Source organism: Ochotona princeps, chromosome 13 (genome assembly GCF_030435755.1).
Source record: "Ochotona princeps isolate mOchPri1 chromosome 13, mOchPri1.hap1, whole genome shotgun sequence".
NCBI classification, from domain to species: domain Eukaryota; kingdom Metazoa; phylum Chordata; class Mammalia; order Lagomorpha; family Ochotonidae; genus Ochotona; species Ochotona princeps.
The window spans coordinates 39,998,622-40,020,689 of NC_080844.1; the positions used below are offsets into that span (position 1 = coordinate 39,998,622).

Sequence of the window (22,068 nt, forward strand, 5' to 3'; positions counted from 1 at the left end):
CGTGGCCCGAGTGAGCCTGGCGGGAAGACACACAGCATGGTTGGCTGGTGGCCACAGCGCGCCAGGACGGCCTGGTGCGTTAGTGCCCGGGGCTGGCCGGCCAGATGGGTCCCTCCCCTGCTCTCAGTTGAGCAGAGTTGGGAAAGAGTTTGACCGAGTAATTTTTCATTTTATAAAGGAAGCATTTTACACACTTTTAGGAGAGTGGCCGAGCCCTCGGCGTCAGTGTTTGTTTAGTTCCAACATGAAACGCCCTCCTTGTCGAATATTCTGTGGAATATTCTGGTCAGCAGCGGAAATGTCTCCTGCAGTTGCCTTCTTAGTTGCTATGCTGGCCTTAAACCGCGGTGACGCGCAGCTACTGACGGTTGCATGCACCTTTGTTTCAAAGATGCATTGCAATTGGGTTTTGTTTTCAGAACAAATAAGGTGAGTTGAGCTATGGACCAGGGAGACGAAGGGACGAATTCTGTGACCTCATGGATCAAGGCAAGGGGCATGACGGTCACAAGAGGTTTCACCCAGATAATGGCACCGGACACTCACCAGAACTTTTTTTATTTTTGGAAGAATTCTGCTCGTCCGATAGGTAGAACAGACAGCTTTTGACGAAAAGGGAACTTTTCTTAGTAATATGCCAAAGGAAGGCTTTTAATTTTTTAATTTATTGTTGGAAAGTTAGATTTACAGAGAGAAGGAGAGACAAAGATCTTCCGTCCGCTGATTTACTCCCCAAGTAGCCACAATGGCCAGAGCTGAGCCAATCTGAAGCCAGGAGGCAGGAGCTTCTTCTGGGTCTGCCATGTGGGTGCAGGGTCCCAAGGTCTTGGGCTGTCATCACTGCTTTCCCGGGCCACAAGCAGGGAGCTGGAAGGAAAGTTGAGCAGACGGGACAAGAACCAGCACCCATATGGGCTCCCCATATGGGGCCCATACAAGGGGAGAACTTAAGCCACTAGGCTACCATGCTAGGCCTAAGGGACAATCTTTTCTTTAAGTTCCTTCCAGCCAGTGTCGGTTGGAAGCCTGAAGTCAGGGAGGCAGGGCTGAAGGGGAAGGTGCTTTGTACCCGGAGACCCAGAGCAGGCTGGTTCCCAGCTCAGCCCTTTCTTTTGTACGTGGGTGCTACTTCCGAGTCCCCTGAGAAGACCCCTGTGGCTTCTGTCAGCTTCCCACAACCATCTGGATGACTGCTTGCTTGGTTTTCTGCATCCTCATCCTTCCCCTTCCCCCTTCACCCCTGCTGCAGTTTGTGTCCCACCCTCCCTGGGGTGCCAACACTGTGCTTAACTCCTTACTTCCCCAAGTTTTTAGGAAAGGCTGTTTCTGGCCAGCAAACTTGTTGAATCTTCTGGATAAGCCTGTTTTGTCAAGGGATGTGTACAGTCATCCCTCTGTGACTGATTGGATTAGTTCCAGGAAACACCTTATATAAAAATGCCAAATGTTTGCACAGAGTTTATAGAATACCTAGCCAGCATGAATACTACGTAAGTAGTTGTTTACTACATTGTTTAGAGAATAATGACGCGGAAGAAAACTCAGTACATGTTTGAAAGAGATACAACCATTCTGAGCCTGGCTACATGGTACAGGAGCAAGATGGGAGGTGTTCAGTGTTCCAGCCTGGGCTGCAGAGAGGAGGGCTCTGAGGACCCAGGGGACCCCAGCAGGGTGAGCCTTCGCAGTATTCATTCACTTGGATGCAGCAGAGTGCTGGGTGCACAGCAAATCGAAGTTGTGCTTTTTGGAACTCTCTGGAATGCTTTTTCTTGGGATAGTTTTGATTGACCTATGACTCCGCAGATGTGGATACAAGGGAGGAGGCAGATCATCCTCCCAGAGCCCCTCCCACAGGATCATGAGTGGCCATCTGTGTGATATGTGTCAGTGCAGCCGGTGGCAGAGGGCCATGGCTTCTGTCCAGTGCTGTAGTCCTCTCTCACCTTTCCAAGGCCCCCTCTTCCAGTCTCTGCTCCCACTCATACAGAAATGAAGAGCTCCTGGCTTATGCTACGTGAGCCATCATGTCCGAAAGTTCTCCTAATGCTCCTTTGGCCTTTGGGCCATTTGTCCTGGAATACATCCTGGTGGACCTTGTGCACCCTGTATGTTGAGCCAGTATAGGGGATTTCAGTGCATCTTTTGATAATTGTTTTTACAGCAGCATGTTTTTATTTTCTTTGTTGTTAAGTGGTTACAAATCAGTGTAACTATTCCTCCCCTGCCCTCTCTCTCTTTCTCTCAATCATCATGACCCTTGTGTTCCAGATGCCAGCACAGAAAAACAGTTTATTTTGGCGCTCTCATGCAGATTTCTTCATGACGACCAACATGGGAATTCAGGTCAACAGATGGTTTTAACTTCGATGATTTCAAATTTATTTTCATAAAATAACTTTTCAAAGTATGTATCTATTTACACCTCTTACATTGATAACCTCTGTATGATAAGATTAGGGACATTCAAAGTTGATTTTTCTTTGTACCTTTTTATATTTTTCGAACTTTCTGCAGTGAAAACATTTATTCAGAAAACAAGGCAAGCAGCCAGTTGGCCAGATGGTTAAAATGACCTTGCCCCTCTTCAAGCACATGGGTTTGATCTCCAGTTCTTCCTGCTGACTCCAGCTTCCCACCAGTGCAGAGCCTGGGGTCGGGGCCCTGCTGCCCATGTGGGAGATCTGTGTCGAGTCCCTAACTTCTGGCTTCACTCTAGCCCAAATGCAGCTATTGCCAGGATTTAGCAAGTGAGCCGGCAGATGGGATCTCTATTTCTGCGTCTCAACTAAATTTTTGAATGTTTCTTTACATCTTTCAATTATTTTCTTTACATTTTTATTGATTCTATTTCCATAAGTAAAATTGTGCTTAAATTACATCCATGGGAGGCATGTAAGAGAAATAAAAGGTCATCACCTTGCCATGCTTCCTGGAAAGGCAGACCATGGTTCAATCACCTTGGTGGATGGGTCCCTTACCCAATTTTCTTGGAGATGTATCAAGAGAATTGCATATAGTGGTTGTACAATCCATAGATATTGATTTAATTTCTTTCACTAAAATTAATCACTTAAGCATCAGGAAAACATTTGCCTAGGAGCTTCAAAAAGTCCATGGAAATGCATATTATGAAAAAGTCATGCATGATGTGAAAATCTTTTGCATCAGAATAAGCGTGTCTTCATTCTATTTTCTATGATCTTTCTAAAGTGCTTTCGTATTTTAAACTATCAAGTCAAATGTCACCCTTCTAGATAAACAATGTTTCAGTTTTAGGCACACATAGCAGATGTGGCTACTTGTCTTTCTCCAGAAAATTTGCACTGCCCTCCCATGCGTACGGGTTGGGAAGTCTGTGTGCTGCCCCTACTTCTGCCACCTCCTTCTTGAAGCTCTGTGGGGACAAGCCTAAGTTCTAGTCATTGGGATGTGCCATGTGTCACTCTCAAGCAGAGCACCTAAAAGCTGTGTGTTCAATCACCCTGCTGTCTCCTAAGTTCTCTTGACTGCTGCTGGTGGAGCTTATACCACCAGCCTGGGCCTCCTACAGACAATGAGTTTATGTGAATGAGAAATGAGCTGCTACTGAATGAAGCTACTGAGATTGGAGGCATTGTGTATAATGGAAGTTAATGTTACCTTCACACTCACAGAAGCCAACTTATCAGTAGCTCCTAGAAAATGGTGAAGAATGTTTCAACCATAATTGAACAAAGAACTACAGATACTTACGGTCTTACCTTCAATTTCCAACCAGCTCCATTTAGGACAAAATGACATTTACATTCACATTCTAACAGTAAGCGTCAAGCTAATTTTTTTAGTGTTTGCAAGTTAAAGTCATCAAATTAGTTGTAAAACTATGTGAGTTCCCTCAACTGAATTCTCTTAGGTAACTTGTTCCGTTAGGTGAAGGCAGAGAGCTCTTGTGAGAGCCAGCGGACACAGGAAAGGATTGTTTGGAGTAGGGAGTGCCTGGACTCAATGCCTTGTTGTATCAGTGGTAGGAACCAAGATTGGCAAGGTGGTGCTGAGGGATGGTTCAGTAGAATGACCTAAAGCACTATTAGCCCTCATGTTGGTGGTTCAATGTCATGTACATATTTTTTGGCTACTGTATGCATGTCAGCTTTAGTAGAAATCTTTACACTGGAAAATGTTGGCAATGGTGAAATTAAATATGACATTTTTATAGAACACTTGAAAAATGTCAGTTTGTGAAACAGAAAGTTTAAGGAAATTGTCCTATTCTTAGGTACATTTGTAGGGGTCTTTTTTTAAGAAGGATTGCCTGGTGGTTTTATTTAATAATTGGATTTCTATTTAAGATTTAATGATATTTTATATACATCATGATATTTATGGCGCTTTAAATTTCTTTAAAAAGAATCTTTGCTTATTCCTCTATGGTGGTTGGTATGATGTCTAATCTATCTCTTAATTTAGTCATCCCAGAAGGTAGTTTTAAAATAGATTATTCTCACTGTATCACTTTGGGCAAGATAATTTCTCAGTGTTTCAATTTCTAACTTGTGAAATATAGATAATAATAATACCTACTTCATAACATTTTTTAAGAATTATGTGAGATATGTTAGGGTCTCAGTGTGATCAGGCAGAAAAACAGTGGATTTCTGCCTAGCATGTATGCCAGTAGAAAAGAGTTTGAGTTGGCAGACACTTGCAAAATGTTGTCTGTTGATCAAAAATCATGCTTGTCTTTTTTTTTTTCATGCTTGTCTCTACACACCCACTGTGGGATCCAAGAGACCTGCCTTCTGAAACTGACGGGGCAGCAGGGGAAGCAGAGCTGAGAGTTCCACACTGGCTATTAACTGTTCCTGAGAGCAGCGGTTCTGCCACAACCCATTGGCCATAATTAGCCTCATGACCCCCCCAGAGGAGGAGGCACAGCAGGGCGACCTTCCAAATGACCATGGAGAGAAGACTCCTATAGGGAAAGATACACTCTCTACCACATAGCAGAACAGTGCCTTCCCTCTGATGGTCAGTCAATGGATGCATGTGGTAAGAATGAGCAAGCAGTGAATATAATTATAAAAATGAAAGAATGCTTATTTTTCAAAATTATTTACATTCTTCTAAGTAGGAAAATGACATATACAGGCATGTGTTTTCCTAATCAGGTTTAAATCCATACATGTAAACATCAGTGTATGTTTTCCCATTGAAGAAGAGAGAGTGGAAAAGGGATTGTGAATACATTGCAGGCTTCTGAGAGAGATGGGGACTGCACTGTAGTCACACAGAGGAACGAATTAGAAAACAGTGTCCAGAATTGTGTTAGCACGCTGATCTGATAGGAGGGGTGACCTGATTTCTCCTGTGGGTAGGAGGGACCCAAGACCTTGAACCATCTTCCGCTACCTTCCCAGTAACATTGACAGGAAGCTGAATTAAAAGATGACTAGCTGAGGCTGGCACTGCCCAGAATCTACCCTGAGGTAAAACTTCTAGTTAAGAAAATTAAGTGAAACACATGGGGTTGATGGCTTCCAGGTAAACTTACATGAGGCTATAACAATGTTTCAGAGTCACTATCACGTGTTGTGTGTTTTCATTTAAGAGAATTTGTCTTATTAGGTGGGAGCTTTCTTAAAATCTTGAAAAGATGTTTATTAAGTTTGAAATCAGCCTTTAAATATTCAGGGCAATTGGTTCATGAAATGTGTAGTTTGACTTATTAGTTACTTAGCGGTGTTTAAATATTTGGGGGGAAATCTGCTTAATCAGAAGTAAAAGCTTAATAAACTGAACATGAAGCAAAGCTAAACAGTAGCAAGTGTTCTTTCCATGCCAGTAGCCCTGAGATGTTAGGAATCCTAGCAACGGCCAATGCAGCTGTTATCCAGGGGATTTAATTGACCATATCTTAGAGCAAAAATGCATGATGTCTGGCTACTACTATTGAAAACAAAATCCAAATTAATATGCTTAGCAGGAAAACCCAGTTAGCAACTACATGGGCTGCCTTTGTAATTATGTCTCCTGACAAGGGTCAAGGTTCAATTGGTTGCATGGGTCATAGGCAAGGGGTTTTCAGTGTTTGTCTCTCAAGTAGTAAGCCTGAGATATATTCTTTTAAAAATGCTTTCAGGACTGGCATTGTGGTGTAGTGGGTAAAGCTGTCACCTGCTACATTGGTGTCCTGCATAGATGCTGATTCATGTCCCGGCTGCTCCACTTCCTTTCCATCTCCCTTCTAATGTTCTGGGAAAGCAGTGGAAGATGGCCCAAATATTTGGGCCCCTGCCACACATGTGGGAAGCCCAGATGAACCTCCTGGATCCTGGTTTCAGCTGGCAGGTATTGGCTGTTGAGGCCATCAGGGGAGTGAACCAATAGATGGAAGATTCTCTTTCTCTCTCTCTGTAACTGACTCCCAAATGAGTAAATAAATCTTTTATGAAAATTTAAATGAAAAGTGCTTCCAAGGCCAAGCTTTCTAAAGTGAGGGGAGTTGGGTGGTGAGGATTTTAGAGAAAGAATTAGCTCTTAGCTAAAACCTAGGTGGTCAGATTGGTTTCTGTTGTGTTCGTGTGACCCGCTTCCAACTCTCCCCAAATGCTTGTTAGAGATGCTGTATAAGCAAATGCTGGGTGAGGGAGGGGGAAGCCCAGGTGTTCTGAGCTCTGAATAGTGCCGCTTTATATACCTGTCCTGCAAGAACAATTCCAGTTGCCAGTTCTTGCTGATGCAGTGTACCGAACATGTGTGTCAGTGACTCTTGGCTGCTGGAACCAGTGGCTGACAGTCTGTCCTTTTTCTGGAACAGACACTTGGACTTGACGCTTGCCTGGCTGATCTCAGATGCCCCAAAGATTCTCTGAGGACTTAGGAGCTAATAATGCTCAGGGATTTGGTGTCCTCTTGAATTCCTTAATCCTCTGCTTCCTGAATCCCACCCTAAGCCAAGGCCTTCTGTCACGTCCCAAGAGTTACAGGGCTGGTAGACTCCACTCTACCTCTGGGGGTCCTGAGGAGGTACCCCTAGGGTTTTCTCTGACATTTTCACCAAGATGTGTTTCCTTCTTGGCTCTCGGCCTCAGGTGACGCTCTGAAGATTTTGCTTTTTGACCAGCTGCCGCAGCACAGCAAACCATATCATGGGTGACCTCAGCCAAGACGCCGTGGAGAAATACCTGGAGCAGAACCCACAGTTTGCCAAGGAGTACTTCGACAAGAGGCTGCGGGCAGAGGCACTGGGTGAAATGTTCAAGAACAGCCAGGCTCCAGTCCAGACCAGCATGTCATTTGCTGAGCTGACACAGGTGGAGGAGGCAGCCGTGTGCCTGGAGCTGCTGCTGAGCGTGCAGGAGGAGGCAAGCAGCATGGAGCTGGCAGCCCACAGGGCCCTGCAGAGGCTGGCCCAGCTGCTGCAGGCCGAGCGCTGCAGCCTGTTCATATGCCGAGCCCGCAATGGCACTTCGGAGGTAGCCTCCCGGCTGCTCGATGTGACTGCCACCTCCAAGTTTGAGGACAACCTGGTGGTGCCTGAGAGAGAGGTTGTGTTCCCACTGGACATCGGGATAGTAGGTTGGGTTGCTCACACGAAGAAAACCCTTAATGTTCCAGACGTGAAAAAGGTAGGTGGCTTTATAATGGGAGGGAGTGTGGTCCATGAGGAACCAATGGGACAGACAGAGATGGTGCCATCCATGTGGCACTGGTTTGGTTTGGCTCTCACCTGAAGAATGCAGGCACAGGGGAAGAAAATTACCCAGGCTTAACATTACTACTTTCAGAAAAAAAAAAAAATACAAGGTGCTCAGTTAAACTTGAATTTCAGATAAACTTTTTTAAAAGATTATTTATTTGAAAGGCAAAATGATTGTGTTTGAGAAAGAGAGATCTTCTATCTTCTGGTTCATTCCCCAAATGGCCGGAGCAGCCAGGGCTGGGCCAGGCTGAAGCCAGGAGCCAGGAGCTTCTTGTGGATCTCCAAAGTGGGTGCGGTGGCCCAAGCACCTGGGCTGTCTTCAGCTGCTTTCCCAGGTGCTTTGGAAAGCTTGATCAGAAACGACACAGTATCGCTTCTCGGCCTTTTGGCTAAGATCAAATGCAGAAATGACGCAGCTGGGACTTGAACCAGTGTCCTAATGGGATGTTGGTGCCGCAGCGGCTTTAACCACACACCACAATGCAAAGTCCACTGCACCTCCCCCCACTTTTAAGTATCAGTATGTCCTGTGAAATGTTGGGCATTTTGTCAGGCGGTCTTGCCAGAGCCTGGTGCATGCCACACCCTCTCATGGGTCTGAGGACTTGTCTTCTGAAGAAGCTCATCAAACAAGTCCCCCCCAGAGGAGCTCAGCTAACCTGCTCACTGCCAGGACTTCTGAATTGCTCGCCAGGCCTCCCAAGCCCACTCCCCTGGAGACTTTGGGTTCTCGGGGACAGTCTGGCTCACAAATTAATATATATTATCTACCAATCAGATGTGCAAAAAGAAATATTATATCATCTGAAGGTTCAGGTATTTTAAACTTGGGCAGTTACAGATGTGACCCTGGGTGATGGCAAAGGGTGACTAACTGCCCAACATGTCCATAATGCAGATTTCTCAGGAAGGAATTCCAGTGATGCAGATGGGACACTCAGACCTTTCCAGAGACCAGGAGCACACTGTCTCAATATAAGGCATCACCCTTTTTAGGAGCAGAAGAATTAACTTTTCCTTCTTTTTTTAATATTCATTTATTTATTTTTATTGGAAATTCAGATATATAGAGATGAGTAGAAACAGAAAGATCTTCCATTCGTGTTGATTATTCCTCAAGCAGCTACAATAACTGTAGCTGAGCTGATCCAAAACCAGGAGCTTCTTCCTGGTCTCCCACATGGGTGGAGGGTCCCAAGGCTTTGGGCCGTTCTCTACTGCTTTCCCAGGCCACAGGCAGGGAGCTGGATGGGAAGTGGGGCAACTGGGATTAGAACCGGCACCCATATGGGATCCTGGCACATTCAAGGTAAAGACTTTAGCCACTAGGCTACACGCCAGGCCCAAATCTTCCTTCTTAATTATGAGAATACACACACACTTTTAGAAAGACTGTAAGATGCAAATAACATTATAAAATGAAATGCAATAAAAATATATATAGATATATAAAAAGATGCAAATAAGCGAAAAAGGAAGATGGATGATTCACCTATAAACACTCCACTTCACAATAGCCGGGAGTAGCAGCCAGTTTCTCCTGGCAGCCCTGTGCCTCTGTACACATCACAGCAGTGCGATTTACTACTAACAAAAGGGCGAGCTGGGCTGTGAGGCACCAGAGGGGGATGGGAGTGGTTGCTCATGGGCTTTCTGAGCAGGGATCTGTGGCGGTCTTGGGAGCAGGGGCACTTGGAGAGGCAGCAAGATAATCTCCTAAATGCCTCCTAAAGCTGATTACAGGAGGAGGCTGACACAGACCCTGCAGGTGCCAAAGCTGTCAAACATCAGTCAACACTTGACAAATAACTGCAGGATGCCCCGTGGGTGCAAGGGTTGCTGTGGGGCGCTCCTTGTCCTTTAGCTTTGCCTTTAAGGCCGCAGCTGCTTCAGATGCTGAACTGATGCTTGCCCTTTCCGCAAAACTCTTGGCCCCCAGCTGGAAGACTCTGAAGTTTTCTCTTGATGGCCTCAATACAGACTATTTTAAAAATTACTAGAATATCAACCTTAAGGTAAAGGACAAGATTTTTTTATGGAAAATGTTTGAAGGAAAAGATAGGAAAAATAACCTGTGTAAGAGTTCATGAGGTAGGGCCCGGCGGCGTGGTAGCCTAGTGGCTAAAGTCCTTGCCTTGAAAGCCCCAGGATCCCATATGGGCGCCGGTTCTAATCCCGGCAGCTCCACTTCCCATCCAGCTCCCTGCTTGTGGCCTGGGAAAGCAGTTGAGGACAGCCCAATGCATTGGGACACTGCGCCCCGCGTGGGAGACCCGGAAGAGGTTCCAGGTTCCCGGCTTCGGATCGGCGCGCATCAGCCTTTTGCGGCTCACTTGGGGAGTGAATCATCGGACGGAAGATCTTCCTCTCTGTCTCTCCTCCTCTGTGTATATCTGGCTGTAATAAAATGAATAAATCTTAAAAAAAAAAAAAGAGTTCATGAGGTAGACCCAGCACAGTAGACTAGTGGCTAAAGATCTCACCTTGCACGCACCTGGATCTTACATGGACGCCAGTTCTAATCCTGGCAGCCCCACTTCCCATCCAGTTCTCTGCTTGTGGCCTGGGAAAGCAGTCAAGGATGGCCCAAAGCCTTGGGACTCTGCACCCTTGTAGGCGACTCGGAAGAAGCTCTGGGCTCCTAGCTTCAGATCAGCTCAGTTCTGGTGGCTGTGGCCGCTTGGGGAGTGAATCAACACGGACGGGAGATCTTCCTCTATGTCTCTCCTTCTCTCTCTGTATATCTGACTTTCCAAAATAATAATAATAATAATAATAATAATAATAATAATAATAATAATGTCTAAAAAAAAAGAGTTCATGATGCTAGTTATTTTTGTAGAGGAGAAAAATCACAGAATGAAGCTGCTTGAGTGGGAAAATAGATTCCACCTGGTGAGATCCGAGGAGAACCTCTCTTCCTGTGTGGGGAAGATTCATTCTGAGCGGCTCCTAAGGAGGACTCCTGGCCTTGTGGTGGGACATAGAAGCATATGTGGAAGACAGATGCCCTCCTGAGCTCCGAGGAGAAGCCAAGGCCTCTGCTGGGTTCCATCCAACTCTGGCTGACTGGTAGTTGCTTTAAAAACTCTTGTCTACTGTACTCTCAATTGGCCAGTTCCACCTCACTCCTTGAGATTGGGACACCATGGGTTCAGTGCTTTTATAAAAGCTGCGGGTGATTCCCATATGCAATCAGAATTAAGAGCTTTCAGGGATGGGGTAAGAGCTTCCTGTGGCCTGAAGGGGTGGGGAATGTGATTTTCAAAACAGCTGCTGGCCAACAGAGGTGGGCAGGGCGTGGTGAGTCTAGCACTGCTCTGTGCAAGGGCGGACAGGGGGTCGTGGTGTCTTCTGTCTCCACCTGACAATGAGTGGGCTAGGCTGCGGTAGGATCAAGGCCTCACAGGGCTTTCCTGCTGACCCCACGCCCTCCCCTCTCTTCGTGTCTCTTTGCTGGGACAGCTTTGCTGTGGTCTGCACCAAGCTAGGGGGTAGAAACTAATGTTTCCGCTGAACTCTCTCATCCATTCTTCACCTTGTCATTTTCTTGGGATTGACTAAGTATTCTCTCATTTATAATCTTATTTGGTTCTGCCAAAGACCTGGACAGAAGGCAGGAGTCACAGTTTTGTTCCCTCTTAAGCAGGACCCTGTTTAAGGTTATGTAGGCAGAATGTGGCTGGCCCGGGATGAGAACTGGATCGTTTAAAAACAAGGCTTTTTTTGGGGGGGGTGGGGTGTTGTTTGTTTGTTTTAACTTGAAAGGCAGACAGATTTTCCATCCACTGTTTTACTGCTCAAATGTTTACAACAGCTAGGGCTGGGCCAGACTGAAGCCAGGAACCCAGAACTTCATCCATATCTCCCACATGGATGGCAAGAACCTAATAATGACTGAGCTGTCTGCTGCCTTCCAGGGTACACATTAGCAAGATGATGCATTGGAAGTGGAGCCAAGGCTTGAACCCAGCACCCCAATATGGAATATGGGCCTGCCACATGGCAGCTTAACCACAGTGCCACCTGTATCTGCCAGGACTCCCTTTCCTCCTCCCAGACCACTAAGCACCCTTGCCTGTTCTCTGGAAAGCAGTGTTGGCACAGGCGAGGAAAGGACTTCTTCACCAGGGCAGAGTCAGCCGCATCTTCCCAACGGTGGGGGTCTGTGAATGTGGCGATGGGGAGCCACATGGGATGGGACGAGGGCTTTTGCTTCAGCCACACCGGGCTGGGTCTGGGTCTGGGTCTGAGGCTTAGTAACTGTGGGCTGTGTTGACTTTCTGCATCTGAGACACGGAGAAAAGCCAGGACAGAGACTAAATGAAATTAAGGGCCTGCCTCACCACAGATGGCTTTGCTAAGGTGCAAAGGACCCTGGGCACGTGTCCAGGGGCTTGGACCCTGGACACGGCAGGAGGCGGACAGAGTCGGGCTGTTATGCTAAAGGCAGGAAAACTGTGACAACAGGAACACAGATGTCCCCTGAAGTTAATGGTTTCTTCTTCTGCTGGGGGAAAGCTGTTCATTAACTGGGTGGCCCTGGTTCTGACAACAGGTTCTGAGAAAGCCACGGGAGAAGGTTGAGGCTTTCAATAATTAACTGGTGCCTAGGACACCTCTTCCTTCCACCTGGCTCTGCTCTGACCCCCAAAGCCAGTGGGATTGGATCAGATCAGCAGGGAGCAGGCTCCTGCCCGCTCTGAGCAGTCTTCTCCAGGGACTTTCAGGGGCTTCTCTGGAGAGAGCCACCAAGGGAGTTTGGGAGTTGGAAAAGCAGGGGATTTACTCAGAGAAGCTGCACTGAGGTCCGTTTGAGCTAGTGGGAAAATCTAGAAGGCCTCATCTTCCTACCTAGGAATCTATGGTATGGTTTATCCAGGGTTTCAGAAGCTTCAGTAAGCAAGTATTGAAGTTTTAAACAAGGCTTTTTTGCTTTTTAAAAAGATTGATTGATTTGAAAGGCAGATTTACAGCGAAGGACAGATCTTTCATCTGCTGATTCACTCCCAAAATGCCCACAACAGCTGGAGCTGGGCTGGTCTGAAGCCAGGAGCCTGGAGTTTCTTCCAGGTCTCCCACATGGAGGCGGTGACCCAAGGACTTTGGTCATCCTTCATTCTTTCCTAAGCATATCAGCAGGAAACTTGAAGTGAAGCAGCTGGGACTCAAATTGGCACCCACATGGGATGCTGATGCATCACAGGTAGAAACTTAACCTACTATACCACAGTCCTGGCTCCATGAGTATCTTTATTTATAATGAAAGGCTTACTTATTTAACTGGTGGAGCAACAGAAAGAAAGGGAGAGGTCTTCTGTCATCTGGTTCATTCTGCCAAAGACCCACAGTCAAGTCAAAACCAGAAGCCTAATCTGGGTCTCTCATATGGGTGCCAAGGCCCCCACAGCTTGCTCTGTTACCTGCTGTCTCCCAAGGTGGACATTAGCAGAAAGGAGTAATTGGGATAGAGGTGGGACTCCAACCCAGCAACTCAATGTGGGATGCAGTTGCCTGTAGTGGCATCTTAGCCTCTACACCAAATTCCTGCCCACAAATATTTAATTTTGAAACTTAAAGTCATTTTCTCAAAATATCCCACTGACCTTAAGGACATGTTTGTATGTTTAGAATCCAGAATAAAATGGCACCAAGTGTTGCAGGTGCTGAGAGAAATGTGTTTGGAAAGCAATGCTGCCTGACCTCACACCAGGGTGCCTGTTTCTGGATTCCTGTGGATGGAGGTGACTCCTCCAAGCTGCAGTGCCTAACAGGAGGAAAATGGAATCAGTGGCCTAAGCAAGGAGTGAATCCTTGAGAAAACATCTGAAGATTCTAATGGCATTCTGTCCTAAGGGTCAAGATGCTGCAAGAAGCAGAAGTAATAGGTTGTGGTTGGGAAAGAAATACCTCCATTGGTGGCAGAGGGGGTAAGTGCTGGGCCTCGAGGGAAACATGCACAGGGGGCCTGCATCTGGCTCAGGGCATCTCACTTATTCGGTGATGGGAAATGTTTAGAAACGATAGAATGCAGAGGAAGATGGGAGTCATGCAACGAAGCTGCTTTTATTTCGATGGGGCTAAACCCACCTTGGGCTTCTCTTGCTGATCCTTTCTGAGCATGCCCACTGTGTCACTTCCCTAAAGGCTCTTCCCTTCCCATGCTGTCCTTTCCTCACAGCAGGAACTCTACGCTGGAGGAGATAGCCTCCTTCCGCCTGTTTTAAGGTTAGAAGATGAGGATACTGAAGATAAGGAACACACCCAGGACCACATGTTAGTGCACCAGGCCTGGCTGTAATCCAGGAAGAGTGTGAGTCCAGAATGTTTTTTTTTTTACCATCGCATGAGGCTGCCTGAGAAGGATCTAGTTTTTAGTTTGGCAAAGACATGGGGGAGAGCTGGTATGCAGGGTTGCGCTTGGCTCCCGTAGCATCACAGTTTCTTTGAGAAAGGTCCCGTTTCTAGGATCTGTCTGTCCGTCTCTCTTTCACTCTGCCTTAAATTAGTAAAATAAGTCTTCAAGAAAATATCTGATGCTGGCAAGAGGTGGTCCTCTCACACCAGCTCAGTAAGAATTTCAATCTTTTGTAAAACTATGCTATGTAAATAAGAATTGCTCATACGTGTGGACCAAGGAAAAGAGATCTATACTTTGGGGATGCCGTCATATGAAATGAAAGCTAAGGAATGATGGTTAAGGTTCTACTGCTTGTCAAAGGGAGAACTATAGACAGCTGAATGAACAGAGATTTGTGTGGATCACTGAGCACTCACAGTGTGGAGCAGATGTGGGCATGTAAGAGGTGGGTTCTCATCCATAGCCATTGGTCTGGAGAGAAGGACATAGACTCTGGTAAGTGAGCAAAGTATCATATAAAATGAGAAAAGGACTCTGCATCTAGAAAAACCTACACAAGGGCATGGAAAGAGGGATATCAAGCAGTTAAGGCTGATCTCACATTGGTGAGTTAGGAGTTTGGCAAGAAAAATAGTGATTTTCATTACATTGGGATGTGTAGATGACCAGTAATAGCACTTGCATATTTTCTTTTGTAGTTAAAGATAGGAGCTCTTTGAACTACGTGATCTCTGCTTGTTCCTTCCCTCACACACTTTTTGTCCATTATAGCCCCGTTTCTTCCCCACCCTTCCTTTAAACATCTCACTTTGTACCTGGCCATGACATCACTTCTGTCCACTTGATTCATCAACCTAAGCTAAGTGGACCATAGCTCACATGAGAAATGCTCTTCTATGCAACTTCATAATGGTGGGCGGTATGGAAATATAACCCTTGCACTAGGGCCCTAGTTACCTGCTGATATGATTTGGATTAGAAAATATTTTGTCCCCATTTCTACGTCTATTGTTCCCTGACTCTATGCCACTTTTTCTTCAGAACAGTCATTTTTCTGACTTCATGGACAAACAAACTGGATATGTTACTAGAAACCTGCTGGCAACCCCGATTGTGATGGGCAAGGAAGTTCTTGGTGTGGTTATGGCAGTGAACAAAGTAAAAGCACCTGAATTTTCCAAGCAGGATGAAGAGGTAAAGCTAACCCTGAGCATTCCATCACAGGCTCTGGAAATGTATGTGTTTTACAACTAAGGGAAAGGCATAATTATTTTCCTTTCTGCCATCTGTAGGTCTTTTCCAAGTACATCAATTTTGTTTCTGTCATCCTAAAGCTTCATCATACTAACTACCTGTACAACATTGAATCCAGGAGAAGCCAGGTAAGGGGAAGGTGATGTCAACCTTTGCTGACCTATCCTGACAAAGTGACCCAGAGGGAACAAACTCAGACTGTCTCCCAGCCCTAGTGAGTAAGCCACATGGACCAGGGTCCAAGATTTAGTGCAGGTGTTCCCTCATGGTATCCCTTCTTCCTCCTCCCCATCCTGCATCAGTGTGTGTAACTGCTTTGGTTTTCTACACTCTACATCCTGGGCAGCCTTATTTTTTCCCTCTATGAAATGGTGATGATGATGATGGTACCTATGTCACATGATTGGCATAACTATTAACTGGTCATTAGCTCTTACGTAAAGCTCTTAGCAATTTCTGGGTAAGGGAAAAACTGTCGATGTGATGAGCAAATCACACCTCTGAGAATGGCATTCATAGCCAGAATACTCTAGTCTATACCGCTGGGAACCTATTTTTTCATCAGTGCAGAAGAGTGTTTCCCCCAGCCCTTTGCATGCTGTCCGAATGGGCCAGGTCATCTGTGACTAGCTTAGGACATGTGAAGGAGTCATGTAGCTCTTCCCTGTGAGGGTCAGTGGAAGCCAGTAGGCCACCAACACTGGACCGTTTGACCGATGGTCTGCTTCTGCACCCACATTTTGGACATCCTTTAGATTCCAAACATTCAGAGATGGGAAACAATTTGGGGCTTTTTCCTCCCACAAACTCATAGCTTTGCATAGGTCTTCTCATCAGCACCCTTGAGAGTCTGGGTAGTGGTTGGATACAGACGTGCCCAAAACTAGATTGCATATCTAGTAATGTGTGCACATTAATTTCATATGCTTCCTATCTTTTTTTGGCCAATGTTCTATCTCCCTGTAGATAACTTTCTATGTTCTAATGGTTTTCAATCCTGGTTTTCAGATCCTCATGTGGTCAGCCAATAAGGTATTCGAGGAGCTCACGGATGTAGAACGACAGTTTCACAAAGCGCTCTATACAGTGAGAACGTACCTGAACTGTGAACGGTACTCCATTGGCCTTCTGGACATGACCAAGGAGAAGGTCTTGTTATCCCATATGTCCTGTCTCACCTAAAACCTTCTATCAGATACGCACCACCTGAGACATGATTCAGTGAGAAATAGATGCACAGTGAGAGTGAGTGAGCCATCAAAGCCAGATTGTGCAGGAGAGTTGCAGAGAACTGTAGACAGAAATATCATGGAATGATTACATCAAGATAAGTAACATCTAACATCTTGTATGATTTTTTAATAGTGAAAACATTTAAGATATTCTTCCAGCACATTTAAAATATGCAACACATTATTAGATATGGTCACTTTTTAATGTAACAGATCTTGAAATTGTGTTTACCTTGTCTAATTGGAATGTTGGTCAACTTTTCCCCATCCCATCCCTTCGTCCACTAATCACTATTTTATTTCCTACTGCTATTTCACTGTTTCCTGGTGTTTGTCTTCAGGTACCCTACTGTTTCACTTGGCATAATATCCTTTAGTTTCATTCACATTGTTACCAGTGACAGGACTGGTTTCTTTTAAAAGGCAGAATCATATTCCACTGGGTATATAGTCTGCATTTTCTTTATTGATCCACCAAAGGACATGGGTTGATCCCTGTCTTTACTATAGCTTATTTTTAGTTGCTGAATAATGCTCCCTTATATGGCAGTTTATCCATTCATTTATTGAAGGATATCTTGGTAATTTCTCATTTTGACAGCATGAAGTAAAACTGCTATAAACATTGTGTGTAGGTTTGTGTATGTGTATAAAATCTTCTACTCATTTGGGTAAATACCAAAAAGGAGTAATTGCTGCAACATGGAAGGCTATATTGTATTTCTTCGTAAGAAACTGCCAGACTATCCAGAAGTGATGGTGCCAGCTGCATGCCTCTGGCGCTAGATGAGCACTCCTGTTGCTCCACGCCCTCACCAGCAGTTGGTGATGTTGGTATTTTGGGTTTCAGCCACTCTAACAGGTGCATTTATACCTTGTTGTTTTCGTTCACAATCCCCTAAGACATATGATGCGGAGTGTCTTTTCATATGCATGCCATCTGTATTATAGTTTTAAAAACAGATTTATTTATTTTTATTAGAAAGGTGGATTTACAGAGAGCAGAAGAGACAAAGAGCTAACATGCATTGGTTCACTCCCCAAATGGCCATAATGGCTGGAGCTGAACCAGTCCAAATCCAGCCAGGAGCCAGGAGCTTTCCTTCAGGTCTCCAACACAGATGTAGACTTCAGGCCGTCCTCCTCTGCTTTCCCAGGCCATAAGCAAGGAGCTGGATGGGAAGTTTAGCAGGTGGGGCACAAACCAGCACCACTATGGGCTGCCGTTCTTGCAGATGGATATTAGCCAGTTGTGTCATCCCCCATTTGTATTATCGCTTTGACCATATGTCTGTCTGGATCTTTTGCCCATTTTGTAATTGAGTTGCATTTGCTTATTGTAAGGGTTCTGTACATAACTTAGATATAAAACTTTTATTGCATGTGAGTTTTTCAAAAATTTGCCCCTAGTCAATGGCTTATCTCTTGATTATCTTAACAGTGTTATTTATAGCATAAAGTTTTTAATTTTAGTTAAGTCCACTTTTTTACTTTTTTGGACTGTGCTTTTGGTATGGCATCAGGGAAGTCTTAAAAACCCAAGTTTGCCTGGGTTTTCTTCTGTGCTGTCTTTTGGAATTTTTGTAGTTGTTTTAGTTTCACTTCTTGGTTCATGATCTATTTTGAGTTACTTTTTTTCTATAATTTTCTTGTCAGGGATGATTGTGTACTATTTTTAAAATTTTATTTTTGATGTTTACATAGTTATCTTGGATCTTGCATTTCTTTGACAAGAGGTATAAAATCTGTGTATAGATTTATTTTCTTTGCATGTGGATGTCCAGTTATTCCAGTATAATTTTTTGGTAAGATTGGTCTTAACATTGCCTTAGTCCCATAACCAAGGACCAGTTGATTATATTTGTATAGGTCTGTTTCTGGATTCTATATTCTGTTCTACTGACTTATTTGTCTCAGTTTTCTTGGAGGAGAAATCAGGACATCAGTTTTTTATCAGTTGTGAATTTTGGAGGTTATATGTCTATGTGCATAATGTCATTACCAGTTTAATATTTTGTATTCTAAAATTTAAAAAAATTATCTTGAAATAGAAATTATGAAATTTTTGGTATTCACACTGAAATGCTTATTTCTCATCTTGTTTCATTATTTCTGTTGTACTTCTCCCAGTTCAGTTATAACTCATGACATCATATCATTCGTATTTCTTAGGGTACCTGTGACTGGTAGTTATTTTTTCTGAGTAATGGCCACAAGGAGGAACATGGGATTGCCTGTTGGGAGGGCTGGGCTCTCATCCTGACTGCACCTTCCTGTCGGAGACAGGCTACCTTGCTTTTGGTATCTTTTTTTTTTTTTTAGCTCACAATATGTTTAACTAACAGTGAATATGTCTTTAACAGGAAGTGGTAGGACTGACTAACTCAGAGTTCAGTATATTTACCAGACTCTCAGAGGCTTTCCATCATTGGCTGGCAAGGTCTTTGGCACCTGCAGCATGTTGATGATGCTTCCTCTTTGGGGTGGAAGAGGGTTATGGAAGCTCAAACTGAAGTACGCAGAAACGTGACAAAGTTGGGAGAGGCGTTTCTTCAAATGCCACTTTCATCTGAGGGACATCTTTCCCTAATGGCCCTCCCGTGGGCTTCTCTCCCTTGCTTGTCCAAAACTGAGCCACATCCCTGCCTTTAAACCAATCCAGGCAGCCTAATGCAGGCCACTCGTGGGTCAGGTAGTCTGTTTTCCCATACAGGTTGCCAACTGATACTCAAATCAAGTTCTTCTAACAAGAAGAGAGAAAAAAATGGTGGGGTATGGCAGCTAATGCTGTTCACCATCTTGTGTGACCTTGCCCAAGCCTCTTAACCAATCTCAATCTAGTAGTTACTATACATTGAGTGCTTTGAACTGAAATGCCAGAGTAGTTTGATGTCTGTTATTTAATCCTTATGATTATACATTAGCATAAAGTTCATTATTATCCTCATTAAAATATTTATTTATTTATTTATTTGAAAGAGTTTGTAGAAAAGGAGAGACAGATTTTTCCATTTGTTGATTTACTGCTTAGTGATTGCATTGGCAAGGGTTGGGCCTGCGAAAGCCAGCCTGAAACTCCATCCTGGTCTGTGTTCAGGAGCACAAGATCCTGAGCCATCTTTCATTGCTTTCACAGGCACATTAGCAGGGAACTGGATCAGAAGTGGAGTATCCAGGGTTCAAACCAGTACTAATACAGTGCTAATATAGGCAGCAGCCTAACTCCCTAAGCCACAACACTTGTAAAATAGTATCCCCATTTTACAAATGAAAAAAAGGTTAAGTAACTTACTCAATATCAAAATTAATAAACCAGGAATTTTATGAGGATACTTCCAAAATTCTTGGGAAAATGGAATTAAAATATACTACCTGGTTTAAGAATTTTTGAAATCCATGTTTTTTCATAACATGCATCGTCCATGAACTTTATAAAATAGATCTTCTCAGTTTTAATATTCCAGAACTATATGGACAGACACATACACGTCATATACAAACATTCACATACATATACAGGTCACACAATTTCTCTTTGGAGTGGCAGGTCATGGGAGTTTTTAAAATAATGTTTAACTTTAATTGCCTCCAGGAATTCTACGATGAATGGCCAATCAAGCTTGGAGAAGTGGAACCTTATAAAGGACCAAAGACACCAGATGGCCGGGTAAATGCAAATATCTGCCTTGATGCTCTTTAAGTACAGGTGTAGCTGCAAAAACTCTTGGCTATAGGGCACAGAGCAAAGGGCACTGGCTTAGAAAGGCCTGGGGTTTCAAATCTTTTTATTTGAAAGGCAGAGTTACAGAGAGAGAAGGAGAGAGAGAAAGCTTCATCCACTGGCTCATCCCCCAAATGGCTACAGTGGTTGGAACCAACCAAGCTGATACGAAGCCAGAAGCCAGGAGCTTCTTCCAGGTCTCCAACATGGGTGCAGGGGCCCAGGGATTTGAGCCATCCTCTTCTGTTTTCCTAGCTGCAAACAGGGAACTGAATTGGACATGGAGCAGCCAGGACACACAAGGCTAGCAAACCTCTTCAGATAATCCAGTGCTGAAAGGGGTTCTGCACTATCTGTACAAGATGTGCCATTAAGTAGAGTTAAGGAGTATCATGACTTGATCTAGTGAAGTAACTAGATCTCACTCAAATATGCATAAATACTCATCTGTGTACTTGAAAGGAGGAGTGACAGGGAGCTCCTGCATCCACTGGTTCATCCCCCAGGTATCTCCAGCAGGTAGAGCTGGGCCAGAAGTAGGAGCCATGAATGCCATCTGGGTCTCCCATGTGAGTGGCAGGAAGCCAAATACTTGGGCCTCCATCTGCTGCCTTTCAGACACTGGCAGGAAGCTTAACTGGAAGCACAGAGCAGCCAGGACTCAAACTAAGGACTCTGATATGGATGCCAGCATGCTAGATGGTAGCTCAAGCTACTGTTCCACAATGCCTGCCCCAGCACACACGCTTCTGGAGAACCAAAGGAATCGTTTAAATGTAAAATGGACTTGAAAGGTATAGGCTCCCCCTCAGAAGCTGATGTGTGCATTCAACTCTTCAAAGACAGAGTTTACCTCAACCTTGGCCTATGTGCAGGAATATTTCTGATTTTATTACAATTTTGTAATCGGGTTATGAGTATTGTTAATTTTTGCAGCACATGTGTCTAGGAAGTAAGGGACTCTTTATAAGTTTTAAAGTCTTAGTTTTTCACTGAAAAAGTGTTTCCTTTGTGCAATAATACTGGGCTAAAACCTTCCCCTTCTTTCTTAGGAAGTCATCTTTTATAAAATCATTGATTACATTTTACATGGAAAAGAAGAGATTAAAGTAATCCCGTGAGTATTGCCATGGTGTCGCCACCCGAGTTGTCTCATTTGTGTGCACGGTGCATTTCTCTGTGGAGCAGTGATCTTTCCTCTTCTAATCTGCCCTAAGGTCGCCTCCTGCAGACCACTGGACACTCGTCAGTGGGTTGCCAACATATGTTGCTGAAAACGGATTTGTAAGTTGCTGAACAAATGAAAATCCTAAATGATATTGCATTAAGCTCTTACTAGCTAAGGCAAAGATGTGACTGTGAATGTAAGAATGACCAGGTAAGGGCCCAGTGCTATAGCCTAGTGGCTAAATCCTCACCTTGCATGCACTGTAATTCCATATGGGCACCAGTTTTTGTCCCAGCTGCTCTACTTCCTATCCAGCTCCGTGCTTGTGACCTGGGAAAGCAGTCGAGGATGGCCCAAAGCCTTAGGACCCTGTACCCATGTGGGAGACCCCGAAGAAGCTCCTGGGTCTGGCTTTGGATCAGCTCAGCTCTGGCCATTGCAGCCACTTGGGGAGTCAATCAGCAGATGGAAGATCTTTCTCTGTCTCCTTCTTTCTGTAAATCTGACTTTGCAATAAAAATAAATATTAAAAAATAGAAAAAAATGACCACATAAAGGTGAGGTGACCATGTCCATTAGCACAGCATACACCAAGAAGAGTCTTAGCAGTCACAAAAGTAGGTTAACCAGAAACTTCTGAACTCTTCA

At 44.5% G+C, this 22,068-nt stretch overlaps 1 protein-coding gene across 1 annotated transcript in view; it reads left to right on the forward strand.

The window, feature by feature from the left end:
• The first annotated feature begins 6,461 nt into the window (after positions 1-6,461).
• Positions 6,462-22,068, forward strand: part of PDE6C (phosphodiesterase 6C) — a 47,117-nt gene continuing 31,510 nt past the window's right edge. Inside the window, exons 1-7 of the mRNA XM_058671592.1 lie at positions 6,462-7,610; positions 15,087-15,239; positions 15,338-15,427; positions 16,308-16,448; positions 20,124-20,198; positions 21,305-21,369; positions 21,470-21,536. Of these exons, the coding sequence (XP_058527575.1) occupies positions 7,131-7,610; positions 15,087-15,239; positions 15,338-15,427; positions 16,308-16,448; positions 20,124-20,198; positions 21,305-21,369; positions 21,470-21,536 (1,071 nt within the window). The 5' untranslated portion in view covers positions 6,462-7,130. The remainder of the gene's footprint in view (positions 7,611-15,086; positions 15,240-15,337; positions 15,428-16,307; positions 16,449-20,123; positions 20,199-21,304; positions 21,370-21,469; positions 21,537-22,068) is intronic.